At 45.4% G+C, this 27,661-nt stretch overlaps 1 protein-coding gene across 1 annotated transcript in view; it reads left to right on the top strand.

Moving 5' to 3' along the window:
• Positions 1-968: 968 nt before the first annotated feature.
• The window catches only part of DNHD1 (dynein heavy chain domain 1), a 61,696-nt gene continuing 35,003 nt past the window's right edge, over positions 969-27,661 (top strand). The window contains 13 exon segments of the mRNA XM_061161312.1: positions 969-1,003; positions 1,144-1,241; positions 1,515-1,568; positions 2,029-2,842; positions 6,402-6,572; positions 11,100-11,303; positions 11,383-11,493; positions 13,816-13,972; positions 20,310-20,564; positions 20,670-20,807; positions 20,955-21,006; positions 22,481-22,746; positions 22,837-23,080. Coding sequence (XP_061017295.1) covers positions 969-1,003; positions 1,144-1,241; positions 1,515-1,568; positions 2,029-2,842; positions 6,402-6,572; positions 11,100-11,303; positions 11,383-11,493; positions 13,816-13,972; positions 20,310-20,564; positions 20,670-20,807; positions 20,955-21,006; positions 22,481-22,746; positions 22,837-23,080 — 2,599 coding nt within the window.

The following is a 27,661-nucleotide window of genomic DNA, read 5'->3' as shown; positions in this document are numbered from 1 at the left end:
CATGAAAATTAAAAGACACTTGCCCCTTGGAAGAAAAGCTATGATCAATCCAGACAGCATATTAAAAAGCAGAGACATTACTTTGCTGACAAAGGTCCATCTAGTCAAAACTATGGTTTTTCCAGTAGTCATGTAAGGGATGTGAGAGCTGGACCATAAAGAAGGCTGAGCACTGAAGAATTGATGCTTTCGAAATGTGGTGTTGGAGAAGACTCTTGAGAGTGCTTTGGACTGCAAGGAGATCAAACCAGTCAATCCTAAGAGAAATCAGCCCTGAATATTCATTGGAAGGACTGAGGCTGAAGCTGAAACTCCAATGCTTCCGCCACCTGATGTGAAGAACTGACTCACTGGAAAAGACTGATGCTGGGAAAGATTGAAGGCAGGAGAAGGGGATGACAGAGGATGAGATGGTTGGATGGCATCACTGACTCGATGGAGAGGAGTTTGAGCAAGCTCCGGGAGTTGGTGATGGACAGGGAGGGCCTGCGTGCTGCAGTCCATGGGGTCACGAAGAGTCAGACACGACTGTACAACTGAACTGACTGAACCTTTGACCCAAGCAACTGGAAAAACTGACTTGCTGTTTACTGAGATGCGGAAGAAAACGAAAGAAACAGGCTTATTTGGGGGAGGAGGCAGTTAGGATTCAGGTTTTGGACCTTTTAAGTTTTTAAGTTTGGGATTCTTATCAGATATCCAAAGTGGAGGTGGGACTCTGTCACATGCTGAGTTTCTATTTATTTTAATCCTTCAGGCGTTTCCTCCTGCCCTCCCGCCACCCCAACCCCCCCAGATTTTGAGATCCTCTGTGATCAAGGAGTTTGTCTTACTTGGATTTCTTGCTAGGGGTGTGGTGGTCTAGATGGATACACGCGAGTGTGCGTTGGGTGGGTTGGGGTGTCCCAAGATCCCTGTTGTGGGTGCCCGTAGCAACTTACAGGCTCAGTAATAGATAAACAGGCAATATGGACTACACCCGCTCACGACGCCCGCAGGATTGGTACTTTCCCAAATCAAACAAGTTGTTGTTTTCCAGACCTAACCAGCCAGACTGCCTATTCCCAAGGCCTGCGGGCAGAGGGCAGAGGGCAGGTTTGGCCTGGGCCCGCCCCCTCTCCCAGGGCCCCGCCCCTCTCCCAGGACTCCGCCCCTTCCTGGCCCCGCCTGGGCTCTCATCCGAGGCTCCGCCTCACGCGACGTGCTAACTGTTCTAACAGTTGGGAGGAATGGGGCCGCGAGTGAGTCCGCTGCTGGGGATCCCTGCCTTTCGCACCACTGCTCCCAGACACACACACATTCTCACCACTGCCCCCCCGCCCCCCGGAGTGTCCCTTTCTCCCACACCCCCTCCCTTCCTCTCCTCTTCCACCTCCTCTTCTTCCTCCCGCCTAGTACCCTCCTTTGTACCCTCTCTGCTTTCTGTCCTCAACACGTTCTCTTAGTCCACGGGCGAGGGCAGACGGGACCGGGGCTTTGTTGCCTGTCCGTGACGACCTGTTCCTCCCCTTCAGGCGATCGCCAGGCCCCAGCCCCAGTGACTGTTCCCTGCTGCTCTGAGGTCCTGAGTGAGTCCTTTTAGGTGCGTCTGTCACTTTGCCTTTACCGGTGACCATAGAGTGCATGCCAGTGTCTGTGTGGGGGTGGCTGTGAATAGAGCGAGCCCGTGCCCGAGACCCAAGTTTAAGTTCATCCGTTTCTCCTACAGGCACTTTCCCATGAAACCTCACCAGCACATCCCGCTCTCTTCCCTTCCCTTGCCTTCTATGCCCCATAGTCCAGGTGAGGGGATGGTGTCAGGGGCAGTGGGAAGGGACTCCTGTGCAGGGAGGGCCCTACCTCCGTCCTGGGCCTGCTTTTCACCGGTCTTAAGGGGAAGCTGTGGGGTGGGTTGAGGGTCTCAGGAAACTGCATCTCTATCCATCGCACGGTCCTAAGACCCTCCCTTCCCCATTCTCTCAATCCCCTTGATGCTGCCCAGAGCCTAAGCCCCCTTCTCTTGCCCTCTCTTGGTGCTGCGCCAAGCAGGTGAGACCCATCAACCAGGAGCCTGGAACTGGCAGTTGGATCCTGAGCAGTGGGCAGGGGCAGTTCGACGGCAGTTGAATGCCTGGCTCCTCTTGGTCTCAGATGAAGAGGCATCATCTAAAGCCCTTGAATCTCGGCGCTCCATAGGTGTCCTGGACGAAGCAGAGCAGCGCGGAGCCTGTCAAGGAAAACAGAGGCAGTCCCTGAAGGCAGTGACTCGGTCCGAGCGCCCCACAGTGCTAGAGCTCCTGGTAGCTGAGCTCCAAACCCTGTTCTCAAAAGTGCTACAGGATGGCAGCCCTGCAGCGTGGTACTACCTGCATGCCGTGCTGGGTCTGCTGCCCCCATATCGAGCGCTGCTGGTCGGTCGCCTTGACTTGCTGCCCTTCCTGGAGCGGCTGTACCGCTGGGCACCCTGGGTTCAGGCCCAGCTCCAGCTGGATCTGCTGGACGCCATAGACCAGGCCTTTCCCCGAGACTCCTCGTTGTTAGAGGGCACCTCCCATGTTGACTGCTATCCCCAGAGGAAGAGGTTCCATCATGGGACCCCACGCCCAGCATGCCCTTTTGTGCAGGCCCAGTGGGAAGGGCAGCAAGTCGAGGACGATCTGGCCACATGGCTGCGACCACTGACCCTGCCCGAGCTACAGCACAGCCTGGGTATTGTCGGTGCGGAGGTGGCCATGGAAGAGACCCAGTGGCTAGATGGCCTCAGGCTTCTGCCCTTGGCACTGGCAACCAACATCCCAGTACAGTATGAAGTCAGTGACACTGACAACGCAGAAGAGGAGCGTGTTGGAAGAACAGAGACTAAGTAAGTGAGGAACCTAGTCCAGGGCTTTGAGCAAAGGAAAGGAAAAAAACCTCTTCCTTTCTGTCTGCTAATAACCCCAGTGGTCTCAGTGTTAATCCCCTTAGGAAAATGCAGAAATTAATGAAAATCACAAGTCAACCTCGAGGAAGCCAAAGCTTCAGAAAACAGCCTGAGTTTCCAGAGTTTCTAGACTTCTTTCTCATGTAGTGCTTAGTTGTTTTTCTCACTTGTTCCATAATCCCCGAGTCTTGCCTCTGGGCCTACCTACTGTGGGATACTCAATCTGGGTCTCTCCCTCGAGATGCTCCTAGGTGAGTGCCTGTCTGGGGGCCCCTTCCACTCATGTCTATGTGAGCTAAACCAGCTCCAAGGCAGACTAGAGTTGGCTGCACTGCCAGATAGGACTTTTCATTCTGATCCTTCCAGAGTCTTGCCCTGCGAGTGAGGGACTGTTGGCCCTTGGAGCGATGATTTTTGCCCCAGTCTGGCTCTTAACTGCTCTGTAAGGATTTCAGAATGCCTACAGAAATGCCCTCTTCTCAGAATTCTCTAACTCTAGTCTTGGAATTTCTCCCTGTCCCCTGGCCAGCTTGTCTGTGACACATTCTAGAAACTCAAGCTGTTTTCTGTTTCATATTCTCTAGGACTGGCTTGCAGGCATTCATACGTTCACTGTCTGGAAAGAAGGCTAGTTTTACCTTCAATCAATCTTGGAGTTCTCAATTTTAGCTCTCAGTTTATGGCTGGGCATATAGGTAGACTCTTGGGGCCCTGATGGAAGGTGGCTAGTGCCTTCATTGTGTATGCCTTCAATTGCCCCACCAGATGCTTCTTTTTCAATGATCTGCCCTGTGCCGTGAGTATAAGTCTCCTTTCCCGGGGGAGTAATCTAGATTGAGTGAGAATGGGCTGAGATGCTTGAAAGAAGTCAAGTTCTTGGTCCTCTTTTTGGAGCTGGCAGTAAACCTCTGAGGTCTAGCTCATGTGGCTTAATTTCACCATATTCCCCAGGACTGGCCTCTCAGACATTCATATATTCAAGAAGTATTATTGGATAAACAATATGTATCAGGAACTGCTAGATGCTGAGCATACAGAAGTGATAAGAGCGAGTCAATCTCTTCCCTTGGGTTTTGCTGCTGCTGCTAAGCCGCTTCAGTCGTGTCCGACTCTGTGCAACCCCACAGACGGCAGCCCACCAGGCTCCTCTGTCCCTGGGATTCTCCAGGCAAGAGTACTGGAGTGGAGTACTCCATTTCCTTCTCCACCTTGGGGTTTTACAGCTTAGTTAAGGGAGATAGATGTTAAATAAGTTGATTTAAGTAAAATAGCATTACAATTTGAGTTAAATGCTACAAAATCAAAGAACACTGCCTTTTCCCCGGGTCTTTCTCTGGGTGTGTGTGTGCATACACATCAGAAATAGGAGAAAGCACATCAGAGGAGTTTGGGTTTAAATTTGGGTTAACAAAATACCTTGAAGGTCAGGAAGTGAAATAAAGTGGAAAATTTCAAAGAGGAGGGAGCAGTCGGTGTTAAGCTTTACCAAGACAATTAAGAAAAATCTGAAAAAAATATTCACTGGATTTAGCAACAAGGAAGAGATTGGTGAGAGCAGTTTCAGTGTAGTTTTGTGATGAGGAAGGCAGACTGTAGTGCATTCAGAAGTGAATGGAAGGGGAAGAAGTGGAAATCATGTTTCATTATTTCATGAAGCTTGGTTTGAAAGAGAAAGAGAGATTAGGAAAGCAGATTGAAAGAACAGTGGTGTCTGAGTAGGACTCTCAAAAAATGGAGAGGTGTTTATAGCCCTCAAGACAGTCTTTGAGCAGTTGGTGCTCAATACATATTTGTAGAGTGAATGAATAAGTATAGGCTAACAACAGAAGAAGAGGAGATTGAAAATACTTCATGATGAGGGCAGAAGGTATCCAGAGCACAAATGGAGGAATTAGTCTTGCAGAGAAGAAGGTCACTCCTTCCTCTCAAATTTGGAGGCAAAAGTAGAATGGAAATATGTATAGATAAATGTGTGGGAAGGCAGCTAACTTGAGGGAGTTATTTCATGGCTGAGAGCCTCAGTTTTTGCTGGGCAGGGACAGAAGCAAAAGGGGACTGGGAGCTCGGCGGGCTGAGCATGGGGGTGGGGAGGTGGAAGCCTGCAGTAGCAGTCAAGGAGACCGCAAGGGGTAGCTGCCTAAAAACTTGTACTAAGACATCAAGCAGAGTGAGCCCACAGATGAGGCTGGACTCCAGGAGTCTATACAGGAGATGATATTTCTCTTCTGAGATCTACTGAACCTGCTTAGTACAAGTAGGGCTTTAATTATTGAGGAAATGAAGCTTTAGTGCAGTTACACCATTAAGATGTCCTGATCTAATGTCAAAATCACAAACCCTGTTGTTGATGTGAACTTCATTTAATTAAATTAATTAATTAAAATTTATTTATTTTTGACTGTTCTGGGTCTTCATTGCTGCCAATGGGATTTCTCTAGTTGCGGAAACCTGGGGCCACTCCCCAGTTGTTGTGCTAGGGCTTCTCGTTGCGGTGGCTTCTTTTGTTGCAGAACACAGGCTCAGCAGTTGTGGTGTGAGGGCACAGCTGCTCTGTGGCCTGTGGGATCCTCCAGGACCAAGGATTGAACCCATGTCCCCTGCATTGGCAGGTGGATTCTCAACCACTAGACCACCAAGGAAGTCCTGATGTGAACTTTAGGATGGCGTTGTAGCCCTGGAGTAAGTTGTTCTGTTTATCTAGATTTGGGTTAATTAATGGCATGAATATACTTGGACTGGTTAAATCTAAACTGAATTATTCAGAGGGTTTTTGGTTTGTTTTATTTTTGTGCTCTTGAGTTTACTCATCAAATTTATTAGTCCAGGTAATTGATTTTTGGCTTCTCTAATAATAATTAATTTTAATACCAATTTTATCAGCTGGTATGGTAGAAGGGTAGGAAGACTGATGGTGTATTGGTGCAGGCTTGAGGGTGCTGAAGGATGTAGAGTTGGATCCCAGCTGGGAAGAGATGGATGTGAAGGTGGAGTTTGGGTGATGATGGAGAAAAAACAAGAAAGAAACCCCAGGCGTGGAGATCATGAAGAGTTGGAAAGCAGGTATAATGGGGACAAAGATAGGAGATCGAGAAGGCTAGGAAAGTTGCCAGAGAGGAGATATCTAGGACTATGGGCTTGCAAGGTGATGAGTTGGGACAGCAAAGTATTCCCATGACTTTTACTGAGTATTATGTAATATTGATGTCATAGTAATCACAATCAATCCAGAACAATTACTCATTTATCAGGAAGGGAAGGGTTCTTCACACACAGATATGAATGACTGCAGCTGCCTGACTATGTCACCTCTTGGACTGTATTTGCTCAGCATGCAAACCTTTGGGTGTAGATGGTTGACAGGCTCTAACAAGGCCACATCAGGTCCTCTCAGGCACCTAATCTAGCTCCTTTGTTCACTGGCAGACAGTAGCCGCCTGACCGCTTTGCTCTGCCTCTTCTCTCCTGACTGCCTCTTCTCTCCTGACTTTGTATCATACAGGTCTCAGCTGGACTTGGAAGTTCCTGAGAAGACCCTCCAAAAAAGAAGCACTGGCTTCTTACCACAGGTTTCCCTCCTGGGTAGCCAGATAATGGCCATTATGAAGACAGAGAGATACCTGAAGAAGATCCACTTCCTTTATCTCAACGTGGCTCCCAGCCGCTACTTTACGTGAGAGCCCATGCCCAGACCCCTGACCTCCTCTTCCCGCTCCCTGACTTCCCCCCACACTGTCTTCCCCTCCTCCTCCTCTCCAGACCTGCTATTTTCCTGTCTTTCTCCTCTCCCCTCTCATTTCTTCTGTCTCCCTTGTTCCCTCTTTCTTCCCTTCTCAGCCTTCTCTCCACTCTTCACTTCCTCTTGCTCCCCTTTGCTGTCATAGCTTTTCTTGTTAGTCATTCTTTTCTACTTTTTGCTCTGTCTTCTTTATTTTGTCCTAGCATGACAGAAACATTTGGTCATCACCTCAGAAAGGAATTTGATGGTGAACTCTTCTAATTCCAGTGCAAGAATCAGGTGTTCATTTAAATCTTTGTGTTTCACAAGGCATCATTTTCCTTAGACTATGTTCCTTTAACTTTTACCTTTTGGTCCTCGTTCTATCCCTGTGCTATGAAAACAAGTCTTCTAAAAAAAAAAAAAAAGAAAACAAGTCTTCTTCTATATGACTCAAGTCATTCATTCACTTTCTTCCATTAGATCAAAATCTTAGTATTTTTAAAAGCCCTATTCAAGTCTCTTCTCTTCCCAGAAATATCAGTAGTAATTACCATTAATCAAGCTTTTTTAAAATACCTGTGTCGTTTAATCCCCACCTACCAGGTAGGTGCCCTTATTATTCCATATATGATATGAGTAGACTGATGCATAGACAGGTTACGTGACTTGTCCAAGACCACATAGTAAGTGGTAGAAACAAGACTGAAACCTGGCCCTGTCTTAACTCAAAAGTCCATAGTCTTGAGCAGTATCTGATATCTACTCCCAGGAATCTATATATCCTGCATACACTGACCTCTTTCTCCTGAACTTCAGTGGGACTAATGATCTGTACCATCCACTTTTTAACAAAAGCTCACGGAGAGCATTGTGCTTGTTATTAAGCAATTGTCTCTTGGCTCTAGTTCTGCTCTTCTCTCTCTGCTTTGTAATGCTGGGGCTGGGACTCTGTAAACTTCATTTCTCTTTTTTCAGCTAGCTTCCTGTTAGTTTTGATTAATAGGGGATGCTAGAAGGAGACTGGATAGCAGGATAAAAGGAGAAGGGACTTTGTCCTTCCTCTGCTTTCCCTTCATATCATTGCCCCAGAAATGGTCATTCACTCTGCCAGCAGCAGGCACTTTCTGAAGTAGCCTCTTCCTGATCCTGGCACTGCAAGAGGGATCAACGCCAGTTGGGGTAGCACTTTCCCATCAGAGTTCTGAATCGTAATTCTACAAGGCCCCTCCTCGAACTCCTTATTTACTAGTAGCAGCCAGGCGGCATTCCTTAGAAATCCAAGTCCCTGTGCTACAAGCCCAGCCTCCAAATCCATGGCTTCTGAGAACCCAAACTTCTTTCCTTTGTTCCTCTAGTCTTAGGGCTGGCATCCATTTCCTGTAGCTGTTGTCTCTGCTCTACCTTAGTTTTTTTCCTTTTTGCTTTTCAGGTGTCCTCTGACACCTTTTCTAAAAAACACATTTTCTTTATTGAATTCACTTTGTCGAAATGCTGAAGGCAATTTCTGTTTTTCTGACTGGACTCTGATACAGTACTTGGCATCATGAGTGGTCTCAGGAAACGATCCTCAACTATGGGATTCTGATATTGGTTTGGTAATGTCCTTGGCCTTGGAAAGTACTAGGCTTCTTGCTAATGGGAAATAGCATGCTAGTAATCCATGACCTGTGCTGACGTCACAACTAGATTGTCGCTGTAGTTGAAGATGATGAACTACCTACTGACGTCTAGTGGCTGCTACACTTGACTGTCCAGCAGTAGTGATAGTAATGGCAGCAATGTGGGGTGGGAGCCCTGTTGACAATGGTGGAGAGCCTATAGAAAGAAAATGACAAGCTTAGGGCTTTCAACTATCAGCTCAGTCATAGTCAGAGAAACAACATAATCAAAGATAATTAGGCACAGAGAGAAACAAGAAACCATGAGCAAGAGAACTAAAAAAGCAGTGAATAATTACAGGGCCCACATCTGCCCAGAAAGGAACACAGTGAAGTGAGTTTTGCGCTTGTTGCTGCTTTTCTCCAAACAGAGATTCCAGTAGAGGCAGTGGTGTGTCAGTTTTACTATATGCTCCTGAAAGATAGAAGAAAGAAAGCTGAGCTTTCTTCAGACTCAGAAAACTAAAGAGCAGAAGTGGGTTTAAAGCAGATTTGGTTTTAAAACAAAAGAGCTGGGGGCCCACACCAAGGAGGGAGGTGTTTTCTGGTTCAACCTGTGTTGTAACCAGAGTCCCATCTGGAAGCGCAGGGGATTTAATCTGTGGGTTCTCTGATGACTTTCATGTTTTATCTGGGTACTTTGCCCAGTTTTTCTAGTTGTTCTCAAGGGGAATGTTGGTCCATATTTCTAGTGCACCATCAGTAAAAGTAGAAACCTGGCATTTTTTGTTTCACTTTGAGGTTTTCTTTTCAGTGTATTTGCAATTATCAAAGTTTTCTTATATTTGTCCTAGATTGCCATGCTTGCAAGGATCTCAGTTCCCAGGCCAGGGATTGAACCTGGGCCACAGCAGTGAAAGCCAGAAATCCTAATCTCTAGGCTACCAGGGAACCCCCTGTCCTAGATTTTGATTTATACTTCTGTTTGGTTCAGTTCAGTCGTTCAGTCATGTCCGACTCTTTGTGACCCCATGAATCACAGCACGCCAGGCCTCCCTGTCCATCACCAACTCCCGGAGTATACTCAAACTCATGTCCATCGAGTCAGTGATGCCATCCAGCCATCTCATCCTCTGTCGTCCCTTCTCCTCCTGCCCCCAATCCCTCCCCGCATCAGGGTCTTTTCCAATGAGCCAACTCTTTGCATGAGGTGGCCAAAGTACTAGAGTTTCAGCTTCAGCATCAGTCCTTCCAGTGAACACCCAGGACTGATCTCCTTTAGGATGGACTGGTTGATTTATACTTAGGGAAGAATATATTCCTTCACTTCCTTAGGGTCTTTGCTCAGCTCTCCCTGACGTCCTGCCCTGTGCAGGAGGAATAGCCTCCATTAAGAAGGCCACAGGGGAAGGAGCATCCCCTTGGGAAGTCAGGCCTCAGTTAGGATAGGTAGCTATCCTGCGGGATGCTGCATAACCCAGTGGTTAAGAGAGGGGGGCTTCAGTCAGGTAGGTTTGGTTTTTAAATCCTGGGCTTCCCTGGTGGCTCAGTGGTAAAGAGTCTGCCTGCCAATGCAGGAGATGCAGGCTCAATCCCTGGGTGGGGAAGATCCCCTGGAGAAGGAAATAGCAAACCACTCCAGCAGTCTTGCCTGGGAAATCCCATTGACAGAGGAGCTTGGTGGGCCACAGTCCATGGTGTCGTGTAAGAGTTGGACACAACTTAGCAGCTAAACAACAAAAATTCTTTCCTTAACTGCCTTGTGCAATCTTATGACTTCTCTTTGTTCAGTTTTCTCATCTGTAATTTGGGGATAATGGTATACTTGAGAAGATCTAATCACTTTGTCAGAAATGAAATAAAGTTTTTATATGATTTGACTTACTGAGTTTACACGGATACTTTTGTATATGCCCTTGAGTCATTTGCTTAATAATGTATGGGGGGAGTGATGGGAGAGAGAGAGATAGAGAGAGAGAGAGAGAGAGGAGGGTGGTTTTACCTTTTAGGCATTATATGCATTGGACTTGGGACACACAGCTTTTAAAGGGCTAAAAAATATTTTTAGTGCTTAAAAATATTGCTGACTCCAAGTTATGAAAAGAAAACTGCAGGATGAAAATTAATAAATGCCTTATTAAATGTGCCCAAGCATGGCATTATGGCAACTATTTTACCTCAACTAGATAATAGCACATAGTTTATATGTTATATACTTACATATAGAGTATATTTAATGTGGGATATGGGAGCATTTTCCTGAAATAAGACAACTTACTAGGATTATAAAATAGCTCTGGAGGAATTTATCTGGTTCACTAGATGGCAGTTTTCCTCTTTATTGGTCTGTGTCTAGTGTTCTAGTTACCCTTGCTTTCCGCCTTTCTCAGTTACTCTAAACAGCCTTCCCTGATTATCTCTGCATGTTATTTCAGCATGTTGGCTATACATATTTTATCATTTCTAAGATGTACATTTCTTTTCACATTTCAACATTTCTGAAGTTGTCATGCATCTTACAAATTGGTGGCGTATCATATTGCCAGCATTTTTTCTTTTAGTGTTTCATGAAAGAATGCTGTGGCTTACAATTGATAGCATCTTAGGGTTGATGGGATGTATGTTCTCTGCGTCTGGAGATATGAACTTCTTGGAACTGGCTAAGAGCCTTTTTCTTTCTTCCCACCTGTTTTTGGCTTCCTTTTTCTTCTTAATAGCGCATCTTTCTGGTTTGAAGATCATTCTGCTCTCTTTCTCCTCTTCCCACTGTCTTCTGCCTTCCTTTCTGCCTCCTTGTTTCCCCTTTCTGTCCTTCTTTTGTCCCTCCCTGGAGTCTGCACAAACTCCCAAGGCCCCCACTGATCTGCGCTCTGGTTTAAAGGCCTTACAGCCTGATGGTGGTGCCACCCAGCAAGGTGAACCCCGAGCACTACATCCTCTCTCCCTTCGGGATCCTGCACGTGCATCCCGTGGAGGGCAGTGAGGCGATGACGCTGGGAACCTGGCATCGCCACTCTGTCCTCTGGCAACAGCTCCAGCTCATACCGTTCTTCAAGTATTGCCTCTTACGCAAGGCCTTAGCCAGGTAGGTGATGGTGGGTATGGGGTTTGGGAAGAGGCATCACAAAGAGCCACAGTACACATCACTTCCCTCTGGTTTGTAGCTGGAAGAAGGGTGTGAAGCTGCAGAGGTTGCACCAGCATCGGTCTTTCCTGGAGAAACACCTGCTCCTGGCTGTCCCCCACTTTGGAGCTGGGCTGCTTCATATCAACAGGTGAGGTCTTCAAGGCACAACTTCTATGGACTTTTTTTTTTTACTTCTATGGACTTAAAAAAAAAATTATTTGTTTGGCTTCTCTGGGTCTTAGTTGAGGCATATGGGATCTAGTTCCCTGACTACGGATTGAATCCAACCCCACTGCATTAGGAACACAGAGTTCTTAGCCACTGGACCACCAGGGAAGTCTCTGCAGTGGACTTCTGAAAATTATTTTACAAGCAGTAACCTACACGATCATTTTAGAAGATTTGGAAAATACAAAAAGAGCACAAATGAAAAACTCTTCAGTCTCACTATCTATAGATAACCATGACATTTTGTCACATACTCTTAGAGTCTTTTTTCCCATCATATTAACAAATGCAATCATACTTCACATAATTGTTATGTAACCAGTTTTTTCCTCTGAAAAATATATTCTGAACAGATCTATGTATTAATAAATTTCTATATCAACTTTCTCCAGATTGTCCAGTTATTAAATATCAAATCTGAGGATGTAATGTAGGTATTTGAAACTCTGCACTTACCATGGTATTACTTGAATTCTCTTTTTTTTTTTTTAAAGAAAAACTTAGTTTCTCCTGTTTTCAGTTCTTTCTTACTTTCTCTGCACAACTCCTCAACTATTGCAGTTATCTTCTGTGATAGGAGTTGCAAGCTCAGATGCCTGCAGGGCCCAAGGAAGAGCTGTGGAAGAAATACAGTGGGCTGAATTCAAGACATTAGGGAGCATGGACTGCAGTCAGCTTCGGGATTGCACCTAAAGAGGACAGTCACTACTCAGTTCCAATTGATTCTTACCATTAGGAATATGGATCCAGCATGTCAGCCACATTATTTTTTTCAGGATGACCTAGGAATCCACATTTTGTTGTAAAATCTCTTAATTTTATCTGGTTATATTTTAATTTTTATTAAAACACCAAAAAGTTTTATTAAAACACTGTGCTGGCCAACTCTTAGTGGTACATACAAAAACCCTTTCATTCTGAATTTGGCCCATGTGCTACCAGTTCATAACCTCAGCTCTAGATTTTCTCCAGTCGAGCTTAATCATCATGGCATAATTGGCTGCACAGATCCGAATTTAAGTCCTAAACACTAGCAAGAGACCTTACTTTGTGAGCCCCAGTTTCCTGATCTGAAAACAAAAGAAGATTTTTGCTACTCAGAGCTGTTAAAAAAAAAAGTCACAGCCATAACCAACTCTTTGCAACCCTTTGGACTGTAGCCTGCCAAGCTCCTCTGTCCATGGGATTTTCCAGGCAAGAATACTAGAGTAAGTTTCCATTTCCTTCTCCAGGGGAGCTTCCTGACCCAGGGATCAAACCAGCGTCTCCCAAGTCTCCTGCTTTGCAGGCGGATTCTTTACTTGATGGCTTCCCTGATAGCTCAGTTGGTAAAGAATCTGCCTGCAGTGCAGAAGACCCCAGTTCTATTCCTGGGCCGAGAAGATCTGCTAGAGAAGGGATAGGCTACCCACTCCAGTATTCTTGGGCTTCCCTTGTGGCTCAGCTGGTAAAGAATCTGCCTGCAGTGAGGCAGGACTGGGTTCGATCCCTAGGTTGGAAAGATCCCCTGGAGAAGGGAAAGGCTACCCACTCCAGTATTCTGGTCTGGAGAAGTCCATGGGGTTGCAAAGAGTCAGACATTACTGAGTGACTTTCACTTTAACTTACTTTCACTGTCTTTACTCAACGAACCAGCAGTGAGAATTAAATGAGATAGTGAATATAAAGTACCATGTTCAGTGCCTCAATAGGAACTGAGTAAATGATACCCATGTGATCATCCTCTGTTTATCAGGGAGCCCATTTTTTCAAGGATATTTTGAAATGTAGATTTTTCAGGGTGGTTGTGGGGGGAATAGATAACAGAAGTGGGTTTCTTCAGGGATGGTCAACCCATAGGGAAGTTGGAGGTTCCTCACCTTTGATTCTAAAACCTGCCTGTCCATCTAGACTGTAAAGACCCGCGGCTTTCCTTATTCCAAGGAAGAAGCCTCTGCAGTCTCTCCTTCTAGTCAGACCCTAGGATCTCTTTGACCTTCTATCCTGGCAGAAAGGGTTACCCAGTGTAAACATCTGTGCATACCCCAAACCTTTGCCAAAGAATTCCACAGCCAGCAACACTCTGGGCTTAACCTCTTCCAAAGAACCTTCAAGAGGAGGCTGTCACTGTCGGTCTCTGGGAACATTATGCTGTCTCTAAACCTTTGCTTATTCTGGGGTGAGCTGGGCTAGGAATAAGTCAAAAGAGTCCAAGGAAGGAGGGCAGAGTCACCAGCTCTGACCAGTTTAGCCCTGATTCCAGACTTCTGCAGGAGCTGCACTCTGTGTCCTGGCTCCCCCACGAAGCAGATCAGTCCTACGAGCTGCTGGACCTGCGGCGGGCTCTAGCCAAGGAGAACCACAAGGCCCTGCGGCTGCTCCATCGCTGCCTGCGTCTCTGCACGTCCATCCTTCATCTGGTAAGAGGCTCCCATTTATGGTGAGATTTCTCTCGAAGCTGAACATGCCAGGGTTTCAGCTATCTCTTGGCTTAAGCTTCCCTGTATGTTCTGGACTCTGCAGTGGGCTCAGAGTCTTTGTCCTGTTTACCAACAGCAGCCTGTACTCTAAGTGGCTGGATTAGTAACAAATAGGCAGAGACTTAGATTCAGTCTTTTCCTAAAGGCTTGAGTGGAGTCAAGAAGGAACATAACAATGTCTGTTTTTTCAGTCATTCGTGCCAGGAGCAGTTAGAGAATTTGAAAGTAGGGATCTCGATCTTACATGTTTCTGGGCTTGTTTCAGAACCTCTCTTGAGCTTTTGATAGGCCTCCGTGGCTGATAGAAGCATCCAGGCATGGGATCCTTCCTTCTTGTGCCGACTACGTCTGTGGTACACACCCCCGTGCGTGCCTGCTCAGCCTTTCAGTCGTGTCCGACCCGTTGGGACTCATGAACTGTAGCCCACCAGGCTCCTCTGTTTAGGGGATTTTCTAGGCAAGAATACTGAAGGAGGTTGACATTTCCTACTCCAGGGGATCTTCCTGACCCAGGGATTGAACCCACATCTCCTGCATTGCAGGTGGATTCAGCATGTCAGCTTTAAATCTATAGATCAATTTGGGGGAGAATTGATATCCTAACAATATTTAGTTTCCTAATCCATGACATGGATCTACTGATTTATTTTGATTTCTTTAATTACTTTTGACATGATTTTGGAGGTTTCCTGTAGAGGTCTTGAACATATTTGTCATTAGATTTGTTCATTAGATTTATTGCTAGATACTAGACATTTTTTGTTGCTATTATAAAATGATATTTTAAAGCATTGCTGTTTTCTGATAGTTGCTATACCATACACAAAAATTAATTCATGGTGGTTAAAAGTAAGTGCAAAAAGAAATTTTAAAAAGCTTTCAGAAGGTAACATGAGATAATATTTTTATCATCCCAGGGTTTCTTAAAACAGAAAAATTAAAAGCCATAAAAAACAACGTGTCTATGAGATCCAACCAGTCCATCCTAAAGGAGATCAGTCCTGGGTATTCATTGGAAGGACTGATGCTGAAGCTGAAACTCCAATACTTTGGCCACCTCATGTGAAGAGCTGACTCATTGGAAAAGACCCTGATGCTGGGAGGGACTGGGGGCAGGAGGAGAAGGGGACGACAGAGGATGAGATGGCTAGAAGGCATCACTGACTCGAAGGACATGAGTTTGGGTAAACTCCGGGAGTTGGTGATGGACAGGGAAGCCTGGCATGCTGCGATTCATGGGGTCGCAAAGAGTTGGACACGACTGAGTGACTGAACTGAACTGAACTGATATTAAAATTAACTTTTTAAAAATCACCATTGAAAAAATGAAAGGACAAGCAAATGTAACACTTGCCACTTCCTGTGCTGCTATGTGGAGTGGAATGGAACCAGTCCCTGTTGGCAGTCACCCCAAAGGTGGGGTGCAAGGGCAGTAAGGCAGAATCAGTGATCATCACAGCTGGCAACTGAACTGTTACAGAACCAAGCTTATAATCTGTGCTAAATAAAAGCATGCTGCTGTCTATTAAAATGTCATATTATTGAATCACTCAGATTAGAAACAAATAATGATATTATATGTGAGTGTTTTACATACTCATCAATTTTTAAGGAAGTTTCCATCAACTCCTAGTTTGTTAAGAGTTTTTTTCATGAATGGGTATTGAATTTTGTCCAATGATTTTTTTTTTCTTCTTCTATTTAGATGATCTTGTAATTTTTCTCCTTGAGTCTGTTAATATGGTAAATTGTCAGTGTTAGACTACCTTTGCATTACTGGTACAAACCCATTTCCTTCCTTCCTTCCTCCTTCCCTCCTTGAGTAGTTGAGGCATGGGCTTAACTGTTCCTTGGCATGTGAGATCTTACTTCCCTGACCAGGGCTCAAACCTGCGTCCCTGAATTGTAAGGCAAATTCTTAATCACTGGACCTCCAGGGAAGTCCCCTAACCAGCACTCCTGATTTCTTGTTTCCTGCTGTTTTTTTTTTTTTCACAGCTCTCATAATTTTTGCATACAATATAAATTTACTATTTATTATGTTTATTGTAGGTATTCCAACAAGATGGTAGGAATTTTTATCTGTTTCATTAACTAGTATGTTTCTATTACTTATTGTAGTGTATGACATACAGTCGGTGCTCAGTGAATATTTGTTGACTGAATGAATGCCAAGTTGAGTTTGTATCTATATCTTTCTCCCAAGCAGAATAAAACCTTGGCATTCTTCTAATTTTCTTTTTCTCCTCTCCCTACCCTCCACCCTTCTCATTATGCTTTTTTGGATATCTCCTGGAATTTTAGTCCTACATTGTTACAAACATTTTTGGTTTATGGCTTCTCATTTAGAATTAACAATATATTTCACAATTTTTTGGTTTTATTTTTTTTTGCTCATTACAACTTCTTGTAGGCCACTTTATCTTCTTGTATTCATTTTCTTCTGTCAGAAATTAACTCTTTGTTTTTTCCAGAGAGAATCTATGGATGGTAAATTTTTAGAGTCTTTGTATATCTAAAAATGTCTTTATTCATCTTCAAACTTCAGTGATACTGTGGCTAGATATGGAATTCTAAGTTTTTAAAAGTTCTCCTTAGAACTTTAAAGATATTGCCCCTAGTGGTAAGGTTTTAAAAATGTATACTGATTATGTTCTGTTGTAGTTATTATTGTTGTTGTTAGTTTGTTTTTTTTAAAGAATCTCCATTTTCTCTCTATTTTTATTATTTATTTTTTTTGAAGTGTAGTTGATTTACAGTGTTTCTTTACGAACTGAGCTATCAGAGAAGCCCCATTAAAAATCTCGTTAGAACTTTTTTTTTTTCTGTTAGAACTTTAAAGATAATGCCCCTCATTTCAGTTCAGTCGCTCAGTCGTGTCCGACTCTTTGCGACCCCATGGACTGCAACACACCAGGCTTCCCTGACCATCACCAGTTCCCGGAGCTTACACAAACTCATGTCCATCAAGTCAGTGATGCCATCCAACCATCTCATCCTCTGTCGTCCTCTTCTCCTTCTGCCTTCAATCTTTCCCAGCATCAGGGTCTTTTCTAGTGAGTCAGTTCTTCGCATCAGGTGGTCAAAGTATTAGAGTTTCAGCTTCAGCATCTGTCCTTCTAATGAACACCCAGGACTGATCTCCTTTAGGATGGACTGGTTGGATCTCCTTGCAGTCCAAGGGACTCTCAAGAGTCTTCTCCAACACCACAGTTCAAAAGTATCAATTCTTCAGCACTCAGCTTTCTTTATGGTCCAACTCTCATATCCATACATGACCACTGGAAAAACCATGGCTTTGACTATACAGGCCTTCATTGGCAAAATAATGTCTCTGCTTTTTTTTTTTTTTTTGTCTCTGCTTTTTAATATGCTGTCTGGGTTGATCATAGCTTTTCTTTCAAGGAGCAAGAGTCTTTTAATTTCATGGCTATAGTCACCATCTGTAGTGATTTTGGAGCCCCGAAAAATAAAGTCTGTCACTGTTTCCATTGTTTCCCCATCTATTTGCCATGAAGTGATTGGATCAGATGCCATGATCTTAGTTTTCTGAATGTTGATTTTTAAGTCAACTTTTTCACTCTCCTCTTTCACTTTCATCAAGAGGCTCTTTGGTTCTTCTTCACTTTCTGCCATAAGGGTGGTGTCATATCTGAGGTTATTGATATTTCTCCTGGCAATCTTGATTCCAACTTGTGTTTCATCCAACCTGGCATTTCACATGATGTACTCTGTGCATAAGTTAAATAAGCAGGGTGAAAATATGCAGCCTTGATGTACTTCTTTCCCAATTTGGAACCAGTCTGTTGTTCCATGTCCAGTTCTAACTGTTGCTTCTTGACCTGCATACAGATTTCTCAGGAGGCAAGTAAGGTGGTCTGGTATTCCCATCTCTTTCAGAATTTTCCACAGTTTGTTGTGGAAAATCCACACAGTCAAGGGCTTTGGTGTAGTCAATAAAGCAGAAGTAGATTTTTTTCTGGAACTCTCTTGCTTTTTTGATGATCCAACAGATGTTGGCAATTTGATCTCTCATTCCTCTGCCTCTTCTAAATCCAGCTTGAACATCTGGATGTTCACGGTTCACGTACTGTTGAAGATTGGCTTGGAGAATTTTGAGTATTACTTTGCTAGCTAGAGTGAGATGAGTCCTATTGCGTGGTAGTTTGAATATTCTTTGGCATTGCCTTTCTTTGGGATTGGAATGAAAACTGACCTTTTCCAGTCCTGTGGCCACTGCTGAGTCTCCCACATTTGCTGGCATATTGAGTGCAGCACTTTCACAGCATCATCTTTTAGAATTTGAAATAGCTCAACTGGAATTCCATCACCTCCACTAGCTTTGTTCGTAGTGATGCTTCCTAAGGCCCACTTGACTTCACATTCCAGTATGTCTGGCTCTAGGTGAGTGATCACACCATCGTGGTTATCTGGGTCATGAAGATCTTTTTTGTACAGTTCTTCTGTGTATTCTTGCCACCTCTTCTTAATATCTTCTGCTTGCATTAAGTTCATACGTTTCGGTCCTTTATTGTGCCCATCTTTGCATGAAATATTCCTTTAGTATCTCTGATTTTTTGAAGAAATCTCTAGTCCTTCCCATTCTATTGTTTTCTTCTATTTCTTTGCATTGATATAATGTCCCTAGTGGTAAGGTTTTAAATAGATTATACTCTATTGTAGTAATTGTTGTTGTTGTTAGTGTTTTTTAGAATCTCCTTTTCTCTCTAATTTTATTATTTGTTTAATTTTTATTGACGTGTAGTTAATTCAATGTTGTGCCAATCTTTGCTGTACAGTCAAGTGACTCAGTTTTACACACACACATACACACATGTATATACATTCTTTTTTAAATATTATTTTCCATTATAGTTTATCCCAGGATATTGAATATAGTTCCCTGTGGTATACAGTAGGACCTTGTTGTTCATGGTTTTATCCTAGGTGTCACTCAGTAAGTCCTCTCAATGTGAGACGATACCTTCTCTTGACAAACACTTACAATGGAACTAACCATGCCAGGCTCTGTGTTAAGCAGTTAGGGTTAAGTGTAACAGAAGCAAATAAGGAGTAAATTCCTTGGAGAATTTACAGTGTAGTGGACGAGTCACACGAATTGATAATGGTGCACTGGACTAAGGACTATGTATAGGAGCCAGTGGGTATTGAGGGCATTGCTAGAGCATGGAAGAGGACACCTCGCCAAGTATCCAAGGCAAGTTTGTATATGACACGCCTAACTTAGGTTTCAATTGCCTTATGTCTGGGTCTCAGAAGACTAGGATCTGAACTCAGAGAGAGCAGAATATAATTCATAGCTACCTCATAGTTCTCACCACAAGCTCTGTTGAGCATCAAAAAGGATAGGAGAGCCGCAGGGACAAAAGCGTCCATCTGGCCAAACGTACCTTCCTGGTGTCTCCCCTCTGTTCCTCATCAGGACAGGCCAGAGAGGTGGCAACTGTCAGCACTCTTGTAGGCTGAGGAACTTCCCAGTTGTGAGATGAACCCACAAAGAGGCTCCCAGGCTTTTATCCCACATTTCCTGCCCCCCACTAGAAAGTCTATGTCAGTAGCCAGAGAGAGTTTCTGCTGTCACAGAAGGCTATGTTATGCTGGTCAGCGTGCCATATCAACCAGGTCTAGTGACTGGACACCATAACCTGGAATAATTACTGAGCCTTATTTGTTGAATATCTTTTTTCTTCTTTGTCTAATCTATGCATGACAAATCTCTCTATTTACACACACACAAACTTTCTATTTGAGTCCCCCCCTCCAATCCTGGGGGCATTGGAGGAGACCCTGGTTTGATTCCTGAGTTGGGAAGATCCACTCGAGAAGGGATAGGTTACCCACTCCAGTATTCTTGGGCTTCCCTGGTGGCTCAGATGGTAAAGAATCCTCCTGCAATGCAGAAGACCTGGGTTCGATCCCTGGTTTGGGAAGAGCCTCTGGAGAAGGGAATATCTACCACTCTGGCTTAGAGAATTCCAAGACTGCGCAACTTTCACTTCACTGGGGGCATTTGACAGACAGACCTGGCCTATCAAATCAACTCATTGTAGCCTCTCAATATATGTTCTCCGTTTCACATCTTCTCTGGTCACTTAAAGATTTCCAGAGCCAATCTCTACAAAGAAGCAGCCCTCCATCTGCATATCTAGGGTTGAGGTTTTATACTCTGAGACCCAAGAGCTTTGCAACAGACCAGTGGGTGGCCAGTTTGGTCTCCATCCCCCCTTCTCCAGTGAACTTTCCACTCTCCTGACAGATCCACGGGGATACATACCACATGCAACAGGGTCTGCAGAAGCGACTGAAAAACTGCAAGAGGATCAGGACAGACCAGACCTCTGTGTACCTACAGAAGGTGCAGTGCCAGCAGCTGGAGCAGAGGCTGAAGCAGGCGGAGGCCTGGTTGCTGCAGATGGGACAGCTGGCCCGCTTGGTAGACTATATGATCTGCCAGAACCTCGTGTCCATCCTAGAGGAGAAGATAACCTCTTTTGTGGCCAACATCCTGCAAGTGAGGTGGTGGGTAGTACGTGGGAAGGCGGGCAGGCAGGGGCCGACTGGCGGGAAACAAGTACTGATCTGTAGCCCCACAACCTCTCCTGACCTTTCTTTACAGGCCCCAAGGCAGAAACCCTTTCTCTCAGCACAGCTGGTCTTTGACAGTCGTGGTCAGCTGTCTCATGAGCCCTGTATTGAAAATATGATCCAGATTTTAACTGCGGGCCTAAGTTCAATGAAGGCCTCTGCCCTTAAGGTATTCTGGCTTGTGGGCAGGGGGCTGGCTGGAGGAATTCCCTACAGGGAATACCCTGTTTCTGTCCTCTAGAATCAGAAGCTCTCAGCCTGGTCCGAACCCTCATTGTTTGCTCTTTCTGCCCCTTCTTTGCACGTTGGCATGAAGGTAATGCAGTCTACAGATCTGAAGACCTTCTGGGATTCCCTGTATATTGAAGGTATTTAAGGAGCCCTAGGCAGTGGGGAGGAAGGGTGGAAGGAGGGAGAAGGGCACGTGCGGTGTCCTAATGGCCATAGAATCAGGCACTGGACGTGGACAGAGCAGCTCTAACCTGGGTCTGAACATGTGTTGAGGGGTAGGAGGGTAGAGGCATGTTTTTGCTCCTCGTGCATGTGCCAGTGGAATTTTGTGATGAGTGGGTACATTATATGTGAGAAAAGAGAGTCAAAGATAACTTAAAAGTTTTTGACTGGACAACCTGGAAGAATGGAGTTTCCGTTTACTGAAGTTGGAAGACTGCATGAGGAGCAATTTGGAGGGGAGTGGGTGGAGATCAGAGCCCACTTTGGGCTGTAAAAAGTTTTATGTGCATGGTAGACATCTAGGTAGACATGTGGATGAGGCAGTTGTTTAAATGGGATTGGGATTCAGGGAGAGATCTGAGTTAGACACAAATTCCAGAGAAAATAGATGGTATTTAAAACCATGAAACTGGGTTAGTTCTAGAAAGTGAGTCCTGATGGGGAAGGGAAGAGATCTGAGGACGGGCCCTTGGGAGGGGGCACCGTGGTGTTTACATGTTTGGTGTATGAATCTAATTTATGAACATTTTGCTGCCTCGTCTCCCTTTTTGTGCAAAGCTTAACACAAATACCGAAGTTGGCAATTAACCAGTTTCTGAGAATTAAGGTGAAGGCCGGGTTCAAGGATATTCCTTTAAACAGGCACTGAGGACTGGCTTGCTCAGCTTCCTTCCCCACTTCCTCCTCTGTTCTGCATTTCTGAAACTGCATTTCTCAGACCTCCTCGAGGCTGGGAGTCATAGGTTATTTAGAGCTATATGTGACTTCAGTTCAGAATTGAGGTAAGTAGGGGAGAGAGGCAGGACGCATGCCATCTGTTCTGGTGGGGCTCGTAATCATTTATCATCATGTATTTATGTCGCTGGTAGCATGGCGATGACATCCCCATTTGCCAGGCAGCACAAATCTCTAGACACTTGGCCTAGAGTGTTTTTGTTTTTCAGTTCTTGCAGTCATTCACAACTCATGTAATTTTATGAAATAATTGCTTATACTGGGCTTATACTGGGGTACTGATACTGGGCTTCCCTGGATTGGGAAGATCCTCTGGAGAAGGGAATGGCTACCCCATCCAGTATTCTTGTCTGGAGAATCCATGGACAGAGGTGCCTGGCAGGCTACAGTCAATGGGGTCACAAAGAGCTGGACACGAATGAGCGACTAATGCTTTCACTGCAAATGCTAGCTAGAGTAAATTTTGCTGTCTGTGTCTGAACTCTAACAGATTCCCTGGCACTGTGTTTATGATATAGATGTATGTGTAAACTCACTCATGAACAGAGAATGTGTAAGGTGTGTAATGTGTATGTCCACACTCAGGGAAGAGGGAGAGGTTGTATGTGGTCCCTGGAGGGCACTCATGGACAATCATGGTATGTCCCCCACTAGACGAAGATGATGAGGACTATGCAGACTCAGACTTCATGATGCCCAAGTTCCAGGGCCAGCCCAGCGATGCTGTGGACATCTTCTGTGGCCCGAATATAGGATTGGTGTGGCCCTGGAAGTCTCGCACAGTTACTGAAGCCCTGGAGGTCCATGGGCACCGGCTTCGGGGCCAGTATTTGCCTCTTGATTATAAGCAGCTGCAAGAAGACCTGGACAACAGCTCCCAAATCCGGCAGGCACTGGCTATCCAACAGGCCCTGCTGGAGGTGAGGACAGAGGTTTAAGAAATGGGATGGTGGCCACCAGTTCCTGTCACAGCCGCCCACCTCTACCCTAAGCCCCTCATCTGCCTCTAGGACATGCTGCAGGAGGTGCAAGAATTCTGCAGGGACTATCACTGGATGACAGGCGTTTATGAATTCCTGCAAGCCTGGGGGTGTCAAAAGCTGGAGTCTATGAAAGGTTATCCTATCAAGAACTACGTAATGCTGGTGACCCGCCTGAACACTTGGCAAGCCCAAGTCTCCAGGATACCCATGGAGTTGATCACAAGAGGCAGGCTGCTGCTGCTGAGCTGCCGTGACATACAGGCAGAGATGGGTGAGTGCTGCTTAGCCTCCCTTCTTGTTTTTTTAAAATTTTATTTATTTATTTATTTGTGGCTGCACTGGGCCTTCGTTGCTGCACATGGCCTTTCTCTGCTTGCAGCGAATGGGGGCTACTCTCGAGTTATGGTAGCCCTCTTGAGTAGGGGCTTCTCACTGCAGTGGCTTCTCTTGTTGTGGAGCACAGGTTCTAGCCATGCGGGCTTCAGTAGTTGCAGGGTGCATGTGTGCTCAGTTGCTAAGTCATATCTGATTCTTTGTAACCTTATGACCTGTATTCTGCCCACCTCCTTTGTCCATGGGATTTCCCAGGCAAGCATACTGGAGTGGGTTGCCATTTCCTCCTCCAGAGGATCTTCCTGACCCAGGGATCAAACCTGCATCTCCTGTCTCCTGGATTGTCAAGAGGCTTCTTTAACTACTGAGCCTCCTGCGAAGCCCGGTAGTTGCATCCTCACTAGTTGTGGCGTGTGGTACAGTGACCCCATGGCATGTGGAATCCAGGGATGGAACCTGTGTCCCCTGCACTGGCAGGGGTTTCCTGGTGGCAGGACCACCAGCGAAGTCCTATCCTCCCTTCTGTCTTTCACCTTCTGTACCTTATCCACACGGCCCTCCTCACGCCTTCAGTGTCTCCCAGAGACCTTTGGTGCAGGAACTAGAAGAGCCTCCCAAAGCCCCAGGTCCCATCCTTCCCTTTGCCAGCTGTCCACTACAGGGGATGGCCTCTCCATCTGTTTTGGCCCAGCTCATCCCCCATACTTCTCAGGAAAGGTGTCTCTGTCACCTGGCATTTTCTGTTCTTATGGTGTGGAAGTAGTCAGACCAAATGTGACTGAGGAAAATCTTAACTTGCTCCTTAGGCTAGGAGAACTCAGTTTCTTTACTGAGATTCTCAGGAATCAAGGGTGCCCTCTCTCCACATGTAGCAGTCAAAGTTGACACCACGATTCGCATGTATAAAAAGTTACTCTCTTTAACTGATCTTGGCTTGTTATGTAGCCTTAAATTCTGCTGATGGTGAAAGAACAGACAGTTGGCCCTCCATATCTGTATGTTCTGTGTCTGTGGGTAAAATTCCAGAAAGTCCCAAAAAAGCAAAACTTGAACCGACAACTGTTTATGTAGCATTTACACTGTATTTACAACTATTTACATAGCATTTACATCGTTTTAGGTGTTATAAGTAAACTAGAGATGATTTAAGGGGCTTCGCACATGGCACTAGTGGTAAAGAATCTGCCTACCAATGAAGACATAAGACATAAGAGACACAGACTCAATCCCTGGATTGGGAAGATCTCCTGGGGGAGGGCATGACAACCCAATCCAGTATTCTTGCTTGGAGAGTCCAATGGACAGAGGAGCCTGATGGGCTACAGTCCATAGGGTCGCACAGAGTCAGACATGACTGAAGTGACTTAACTTAGCACACAGCACAGAGATGATTTAAAGTACGCAGGGGGACATGTATAGGTTATATGCAAATACTATGCCACTTTATTTATTTATTTTTCATTTATTTTTATTAGTTGGAGGCTGATTACTTTACAGTATTGTAGTGGTTTTTGCCATACATCGACATGAATCAGCCATGGATTTACATGTGTTCCCCACCCTGAACCCCCTCCCGCCTCCCTCCCCACCCCATCCCTCTGGGTCATCCCAGTGCACCAGCCCTGAGCACTTGTCTCATGTATCCAACCTGGGCTAGCGATCTGTTTCACACTTGATAATATACATGTTTCGATGTTATTCTCTCAGATCATCCCACCCTCGCCTTCTCCCATAGAGTCCAAAAGTCTGTTCTGTACATCTGTGTCTCTTTTTCTGTCTTGCCTATAGGGTTATCGTTACCATCTTTCTAAATTCCATATATATGCGTTAGTATACTGTGTTGGTGTTTATCTTTCTGGCTTACTTCACTCTGTAAATGGGCTCCAGTTTCATCCATCTCATTAGAACTGATTCAAATGTATTCTTTTTAATGGCTGAGTAATTCCATTGTGTATATGTACCATAGCTTTCTTATCCATTCGTCTGCTGATGGGCATCTAGGTTGCTTCCATGTCCTGGCTATTATAAACAGTGCTGCGATGAACATTGGGGTACACATGCCTCTTTCAGATCTGGTTTCCTCGGTGTGTATGCCCAGGAGTGCCTTTATAAGGGAACTGAGCATGTATGGATTTTGGTATCCTCAGGGGTCCTAGAACCAATTCCCCTAGGGACAACTGTATTCCAATTGAAAGTGAACACATTTTTTTTTTTTTTCATTTAAAGGAGGACTTTTGGTCTAATTCAGTCTATCTGGGGTAATTGGTTAATTCAAAATTAATACTACAGTTCTGGGTGGTTCTGTTTCTCAAGCGTCCTCAGCTCATTTTCCTCCCCAGGGTGGCACCTGGCGTTGGGGAGGACTTCGGGGCCGTGTGCTCTTCTTGGCTGGCTTCTGTTGACTTCCCTGAGGCCTCTGCTCTCCTTCTGACCTTTGCTTCCGGCACAGCTGCATCCTGAGCTAGGGTAGCTGGCATGTGTTCTCTCGGCTGGTAGGAGCCCAGAGTGTGTGCCCTAGCTGACCTGGCTCTGCATTGGCTCCTGCTGACACCACATGTCCTTGGGGTTTTAGTAAACCCTTCATCCAGTCTTTGTCCTGGGCTCGCCACCCCCATAGCTTCTGCTGAAGGGGGCCCCTTGCCTCTCAACCCAGGAACACCATCCGGGCCTGCTGGCTATCAACTCTCCACTGTCCCCTGTGTCCACTGCCGTCTGGGAGCTGTGGGATCTTGGGAACATTATATTTGCTCCTCTTTCTGCCACATCACATCACACCCTGGTTTCTGCTCTGCTGTGACTGTCTCATGTCACACGAGTATAAGGGCACCCTGCAAGAGGGTCATCTCCCCAGAGCGATTACCTGGCAAGTGGAGCTCAGGCCCACTGTGCCACCTATTCCCGCTCAGCCCATCTCAGTTTCCCGCTTCAGGTGTCTACCTACCCACACAAGGCCAAGGCCCAGTCGTTGGTCTCCCTGGATCTCTGAGAAGTCTGGTTTAAGACGTAGCCTCGTTCCTCTTTTCTCTTCTTCCCTTCCTATGGGCAGCGTGTCTCACACTACTGTTTGCAGGCTAAGTGCCTCCACCCAGGAGATGGCTGTGGAGAGACACAGAACACAGTAGATTGGAAAGCTGGTTCCTCTAGGAAATTGAGAGGTCGATCTATTTTGTGACCTAACACCCCCAGATGGCAGTGTCTGCTTCCTGCAGAGACTAGGTACTTTGAGACCCATGCCCTCTATCTAGGCCTGCTTGGTTTATGAAGGTGGGAGGCCTTGAAGCTGGGCCTCAAAGTGATTGCTTGCCTAGCTCTCCCTGCCTTTGCCCCTCCACAGACGAAAGCACAGGCCTCCTTAGGTATCTCCGAGGTGACAGAACTCCCTACTCCTATCCCCACCCTCCCTCCTAAATGTTCAGAGGGTTCAGGCTGGCCAGGCAGAAGCAGGAGGGCCTGTGACTGGCCTGCTTTCTTTCTGGCCTTGGTTGCTGCGGGCTTTGCTCCACTCATGCTCAGGAAATCGGTGTTCTTTCTAATTTGTTGACTTCTTTGTCCTTGCTCAACGGTCAGCTGACCTCTTTAAGAGGAACAGATGGAGAGAGAAAAGCGCTGGGTTCAGAACTGTGGTTCTGTTTTTACTGGTTTGCGTGACTTCATATCACTGAGCTTCAGTTTCTTTATTTGTAACATGGACATAATGTAGCCACTCACTGGGTTATGGGAAGGAGGATTAAATGAGATACTATTTGCAATATTCCTAGCATTGAGTATGGCATGCAGCAAATGCTTAATTTTTTTTTTTTTTTTTTCATTTCACCTTGTTCCCTTCTGTCCACTTTCATCCTTCTAGTTTTATGTATTTATCCTGCCACTTTGCTCCTCTTCTATCTGGGCTCCCTTTAATAGAGAATGATAAAGAATTGGCCTCAACAGAAATTTGAGTTCGTACTTTTCTCACCCATCTCCCTAACTCCACCACATCCAACCTGTCACCAAATCCTTTCCATTCTTCTGCCTCCTAAGTATCTCTCAAATGTATTTCCCCCTCCATCTCCAACTTGCAACCCAGAGGAACCCTGGTATTTTATCAGTCCACTGCTCCTTCTTACCACACAGTGTCACTGTTGAGCTCTTGGTCTTCACCAGCCTGGTGCTGCTGATCAGAAAGCAGCACCATTGCAATGGTCTAGCTACTGTCAGAGGCCAGTGGGACGGTTAGGAAAAGGATAAGTTGATATCTTTGTGTTCTGCTCAACCTTGAGTACCCTTTGGAGGTTCCCTCATCTTGGTTTTCTCAGTTTCAGCTCTTGGTGCCAATTCCTATTGGTTACTTTCTTCAAAGCCCCACTGGATCCATTCCTTGTATGTCTCAATTATATGCCCCTGGAACTTGCTATCCTACTTTCCAGTTGCAGAGATGCTCACGAAATTTGAGTCAATTTACTTTTAACCCTTCAAAGCATAAAATATAACAAGATGGAGCCAGGCTTCCAGAGTTTGAATCCTTGCTTTACCATATGAG

Source organism: Dama dama, chromosome 1 (assembly GCF_033118175.1).
Source record: "Dama dama isolate Ldn47 chromosome 1, ASM3311817v1, whole genome shotgun sequence".
NCBI classification, from domain to species: Eukaryota; Metazoa; Chordata; class Mammalia; order Artiodactyla; family Cervidae; genus Dama; species Dama dama.
The sequence above is the reverse complement of the archived record's forward strand: the minus strand, read 5'-3'. Positions and strand labels throughout refer to the sequence as shown.